This window comes from Leptosomus discolor, chromosome 18 (genome assembly GCF_034619465.1).
Source record: "Leptosomus discolor isolate bLepDis1 chromosome 18, bLepDis1.hap2, whole genome shotgun sequence".
Lineage (NCBI taxonomy): Eukaryota > Metazoa > Chordata > Aves > Leptosomiformes > Leptosomidae > Leptosomus > Leptosomus discolor.
In genome coordinates, this window is record NC_141408.1 from 13,649,279 (window position 1) to 13,655,278 (window position 6,000).

Genomic DNA, 6,000 nt, shown 5'->3' on the forward strand with positions numbered 1-6,000 from the left:
CGTGGAGTGTGGGTGTGACTGTGGAGCGTGGGTGTGACTGTGGAGCGTGGGTGTGACCGTGGAGTGTGACTGTGACTGTGGAGCGTGGGTGTGACCGTGGAGTGTGACTGTGACCGTGGAGTGTGAGTGTGACCGTGGATTGTGGGTGTGACCGTGGAGTGTGGGTGTGACTGTGGAGCATGGGTGTGACTGTGGAGTGTGACTGTGACTGTGGAGCGTGGGTGTGACTGTGGAGTGTGACTGTGACCGTGGAGTGTGAGTGTGACCGTGGAGTGTGAGTGTGACCGTGGATTGTGGGTGTGACCGTGGAGTGTGGGTGTGACCGTGGAGTGTGGGTGTGACTGTGGAGCATGGGTGTGACTGTGGAGTGTGACTGTGACTGTGGAGCGTGGGTGTGACCGTGGAGCGTGGGTGTGACCATGGAGGCTGGGTGTGACTGTGGAGCGTGACTGTGACTGTGGAGCGTGGGTGTGACCGTGGAGCGTGGGTGTGACCGTGGAGCGTGGGTGTGACCGTGGAGCGTGGCCATGGCTGTTGCTGTGACCGTGGAGCGCGGCCGTGGCCCTGCCGGGGGCTGCGCCCGTGTTAAGCCGCGAACGGGAAGACGGTCGAGCCTCCCGGGGCGCGCAGCGCGGCCGGGCTGGTGAGCCTTGGCGGGGCGTCCCTTCCTCGCCCGCCCCCCGACACCCGCGTAGCCCCCCCCGAGGGGCAGATGGCGCCGGGACGAGGATTCTCCTGGCGGCGCAGGGGCGCGGGGAGCAGACGGAGCCGCCCCCCGCACGTACCCCTCTGGTCGCAGCCTGCTGGGGTGCTGAGGGCGCTGGGGGAAGGGGCTGTACAGACTTTGTGGGTGCCGTGGAGCGGGCCCTGGCGCTGGGGAGGGGGCAGGGCTGGGCACAGCGCTGCGGGGGCCTCGGGCCCCTGCGCCGGCCTCTGCCTTTGGAGTCAGCTCGGCAGAAATGCATCAATAATTAAGCCAAGGTACTTACACACACATGTTTTATGGCAAATGGCTGTGTGGTCCGTGATCATTTTTTCCAGAAACAGGTTTTATGATAATATAGTAAAAATATTAAATTAGAAAATGCCTCACTAAGGGTGATAAAACCTTACTACAGTGGAAATAGGTAATTATCCCCTCTACAGCCTAAATGACAGTTTAAAAGAAATAAAAATGTTAGTGCTCATTACTTGCTTTTGTAGGTTGCAATAAAGGGTAAGTTAAATTTTAATTCAAGGAAGACCCCTGTATCGACCTGCCTCTTCCGCACTCTCTACCTGAGGTGTAAGTACTGTTAATTACTCGCATAGGTTATTCCTCAGCCCATCGCTCAGAGCAGCACCTCTTTGTGCTAAAGTCACCTTTCCTTCGGCGGGAGGTGGCCGACGTGCAGCGGGGTGGGTTGTTTCAACTCGGTGGCTCCAGTCTGATGTTTAACATATGTGGGTGGAGGAGAGGAATTTTTATATTTTTTTAACCAAAATCCGAGTTCATTATGCATAGCCTTAAGGGGGCTGAAAGTATTAAAATCCACACTTACCCTGGTGAATTGAAACAGAGACAAGGTTAAACCTGGAGGATTGATGAGTTTTACTCTCTGCATGGTTAAAGCCTGCTGAGGGGAGATGCCGTAGAAGAAAGGTAGCCGAGATGATGAGAAGAGACACCAGAAAAAAAAAAAAAAAAAGGTTGGGTTATTATATTTTTTTAGCAGGGTAAAATATTTGTTCTGTTTCGGAGGTGGTGGGGTTACCTGGTTTCCCTCCTCCTCCTCCTGACACTGTCTGCCAGGGTGTCTGCCCACGCTGTGTTGTTATCCAGACAGCTCCACTGGGATTTTCCTTCAGCAGAGGCTGCCAGCGGCGTGCCCGGCAGGATGGGGGCCGGTGGGGTGCAGGGAACCCCTCTGGGCACCCATGAAACCTGGGGCGCGGCTGTCAGAGCCTCGGCGCTGGCAACGCATCTCTGCCAGCGAAGACAAATCCTTGCTTGAAGTCTGCCTGGGCCCTGCTTGCTTGAAAAATGACTGTTTATTTAAAATCCGTAGGATCGGAGAAAATTCAGCATCGATCCCTGAACTCTTGTACCCATCAGAAGACTTATCAAAAAAACCGAAAATTAAGACAAAAGCCTGCGGAGAGTGGCTCTCCACCAGTGGGAAAGGCCAAGGCAGGCTGCAAAGAAACCTTAATTTTGGCTTTTGCCTGCTCACCGGGAAAACCCAGGCGCTCTTGCAGTCTCTGGCTGGTTTCTGTGGGGTTCCCCAGAACTTCCTTACCTTGCTGGGGGCTGTAAAGAAAAATGAGTGACTGTGCAAGGGGAGAAGGGCACGTGTAGAGGCACTGCGGGTGGGAGCCCCTCTGTGCAGTGGAGGTGTTTGGGAGCGAGTCCCCTTCGAATTTTGCAAAAACCCTTTGGGGTGTGTTTTGCAAGAAGCCAGCGGAGCCGGCGGGTTTGAAGCCTGTTACCTGTCCGTGAGGCTTGTGGACAAAACAGAAGCCGTTTCTATCGCCCCAAGGTGTGGAAGAGGAGAAGGAGACGCCCTGCAGCCGTCTGCTGCCAGCGGGGCGGGGGTCAGGCTGGACAGGGTCTGCCTGGGAGCGGGTTTGTGCCCCTGGCAGCGCGTAGGCTCCAAAAGAGGATTTCTTCAGCCCGGTCTTTGGGGTTGCCCGAGAGACTTGGGCAGCCGGAGGAGAGCGTGGGTCTGTCGCCAGGACAAAGAATAGCCCCCGCCGGGCAGGTCCCCTCGGTGGAGGGCGGCGGAGCCGCCTGCGGTGGCAGGAGGGGATCCTCCGAGCAGCAGCCGTGTCCGCGGAGCCACGTGACGGATCGGGACCGGGGTGTGAAGTGGTGTCGAGGTCGGCGGTACAAAACCCGCGGGAACCGCACGGAGACCACGTTGTGCCGCGACAGGGCGGGAGGGGCTGGGAGCGAGTCCGTGTGCGAGAGCTGGGTGTGGGTTAACAGCCGGGAACCGAACTTCCCTGGCTGGGGCCTGCGCTCCTGTGCCCGGCTCGGGCGCCGAAACGGACGGCGGGAGCTGCGCGGAGGAGAGGCGTCGAGCCGGGGCGACGGCAGCATCCCTGCGGTGGGAGGGAGGATGGAAACGATCCCGAGAAGAGGAGCCCACGAGACCCTGGGAGGGCTCCTCTTGGCGGAGATGCTTTCCTCTGGCCCAGGAGCGAACAGGCTGGAGCTGCCCGAGGCCTCCTGCGGCTCCCACCGCGGCTGGAAACCAGCAAGGCGGGTGCGTTTGGTGCTGCCGTTTGCCTTCCCGAGACCGTTTTCCTCCGTGCAGCGGAGTCGCCCTTTTTAAAGCAGGAGGGGAGGGGTGGGGAAGGCCTGAAACGGGTGCTGTTTTGCTGGAAGTCCCCAAACCACCCAGCCCTCTGAGCGTTTGTCAGCTTTGCCCGCCTGAGCGTGACATGACCTTCTATGAAAACACCGGTTTCGGCATTTCCCTCTCCGCTCCCGACACGTGAACCCCGCTGCGGACAGGAGCCGCTGCCCCTGCCCCGGGCATTTCGTCGGGGTGGCGGCGCGGGGGGGGAAGCGGTCGCTCGGCGTGAGGACGGGGTCTGCGCCGAGGCTGGAGGGCCGTGACCGTCGGAGGCTTCAGCAGCATCGCTCTGCGGTTCCCTTCCCGGCGTTGGACGGAGCCTTGAAGTCGCAACGTCCTGGGGGGCGGCAGTGCCACCCGCCATCTGGTTTCTCGGTTGAAACAGCAAAAGCGAGTTGCGTTTATCAGCTAATAGTCAGGAAAGATGGGAAGTGGTGTAGGCTTGGGTGAGGCTTTCCTCTCCCTCCTCCTTGTTTTTCTTCTTTCCGGTGTCGAATTTTTCAGCTTTCGGTGTGTCAGGTCCGTTCTCCAGAGCTGTGTTGGCTTTTGCGTTTGTGTTCAGCTTGCCAAACCCTGGGCGCACGGTCCCCACTGAGGACGGGCACTCCAGCTGTGGTTTCGTAGTCTTGGCTGAGTTTTGGAGACGCAACACGGCGTCGGCCGTTTTGTTGGGTAAGGAGGCGCATCCCTCACCACGGACTCGTTTCCTCAGCGTAGAGCAGCGGATGTTGGTTCATTGGCTTCTAAATGAAAATTCATTCAAGAGATGTGGCCCTGTGAATTAGAACGGTTCCTTGTCTCAGCGGCCCGTGCGCATCTGCCCACCCTCCGGGCCACGTTGTGCCTCGTCCTCCTGGGGTTAACGGCTGGCGGGTTTCTGCGCGGGACTCGGCAGTTCCTTCTCTGCCGTGGCAGTGTCTGCGAGGAGCAGGCGGTTCTCAAACCAGTTGCCACCTTCTAGTGCTCCGTGAGGGAGCGAGGCGCCAGAGCAGCCCCTGGCGAGAGCGGTGCCTGCTGCGCCCTTAACGGAGGCAGCAGCCAAACTGGCGGGATCTCTGTCAGGGCTGGATTTCAGCCTCTGAAGCCGTGTTTTACCATGCTCCTGTGGTGGAAAAGTCGCTTTTCTCTGGCAGTTTTCCCGTCCTGGCTTCTACGGCAGCTGCTTTCCCAGGCGCTGGCCGGGACGACCCAGCGGGACGCCGGCCCACGGCAGCGGGACGGTCCGGTTGTTGCTCCAACAGCCCCTGGTCATTTCGGTGACCTCTGAAGGAGAAACCCCCCCCGCTCCGTTGTAACCCGCGCTCCGCTCTGCGTGTGCCCCGTCCTCCCACCACAGGCTGCTGCTGCGGCAAGTGCCCGTGTGGGAAACAAGGCTCTCCCGGTGCTTCTGCCTTCATGTCCAGGTTTATGAAAAAGCTCTCTCCTTCCCCCCACCTCTCTTCCCAGGTTACTTGGGTTCTAAAATTAAAGAGAAATCACTCCAGCCCACTTTTTTTTTTTTTCTCCTAATTTTAAAAAGGAAACTTGCTGCTGTTATCAGAGTCACTGCGAGTGTGATATTAATTGGGATCTTGTTGCTGGGTCATTTTCATTGTTTTTCAAGTACCGTCAAGTCTAAGAAAATGTATGAAAACTAAATTATAGTCCCACGTAGACTGTCTGATTGAATCCTCCTCATGGCTCTGCGGTCTCATACATCCTATTAAAATATTCAATCTTGTTTTCCTACTTGAAGAGCCTGTCTGTAAAGGGCAAACTTATAGAAAACCTCATTCTCTAGAGATACGGTATCCAGCCACACTGAAATATTTACATATTTCTGTCCTGCCCGTGATTGGTCTTACGTGAGTTCTCCCCTTTGCTCGTATTTATTAATAAAGATTGTCGAATGCATTTTTAATTACACAAGGCCTTTTCATTTTGAGGAGCGGATGGTTTTGCTGGCAGCCTCTTCCGTTTCGACCTTGAAAAGTAACTTTTCTCCTTCCTCTTTTCCCCAGGACGGAGCTTTATCGTTCCCTGTTTGGAAAAATCACGAGTCCCGAAGATCCAGCGCGGAATTAGCCTCGGGCCTGGGCGCCGGGACTGGCCACCCCGGCACTGTCGCCTCAGCGCCCAGCCCGGGTTGGCTGCTGAAACCCGCACGGAAGGAGCCGCAAAGGCCGTTACTGGGAAATCACACGGGCTCGGAAGGGCGAGCGGGGGCAGCTTGGCTGACCGCCCTCCTCTCCAGCTGTAGAATGAACTCTGCCTCCTCCCAGAGACAATCCATTTTTAACTATTCTCTTTAAATTCCTGACCTTGATTTTTGCAATCTGCTCGGCACAGGCACAGTGTTCTGCCGGGGGTGGGAGGGGGAGACGCCGTTCAGAGCAGCAGGGACCACCAGCCCCCCAGCCCCTGCAATCAGGTCACCCACGTTTGTGTTAAATCCTTAGAGATTTTTATTTGGGGGATTCGGGGCGTGGGGCGGGGGGGGGGGGAATTGTGTTTCAGCCTGCTGTTCTGGTCGTTGGCTGCGTATCTGGGATGTGCGACTTTATTTTTCACCGAGTCAAGAGGATTTAAATGTCATTTACATAATTAACATGGCCTTAAAAGAGAGAGAGAAGGTGCTCTCCCCTGCAGACAGCCAGAGCTCCCCGTTCACGCTCCCCTC

General features: G+C 57.0%; 1 protein-coding gene across 1 annotated transcript in view; it reads left to right on the plus strand.

The window, feature by feature from the left end:
• Positions 1–5,434, plus strand: part of AATF (apoptosis antagonizing transcription factor) — a 55,852-nt gene extending 50,418 nt beyond the window's left edge. The window contains exon 12 of the mRNA XM_086475225.1: positions 5,342–5,434. Within this exon, the coding sequence (XP_086331351.1) occupies positions 5,342–5,405 (64 nt within the window). The 3' untranslated portion in view covers positions 5,406–5,434. The remainder of the gene's footprint in view (positions 1–5,341) is intronic.
• Positions 5,435–6,000: the final 566 nt, after the last annotated feature.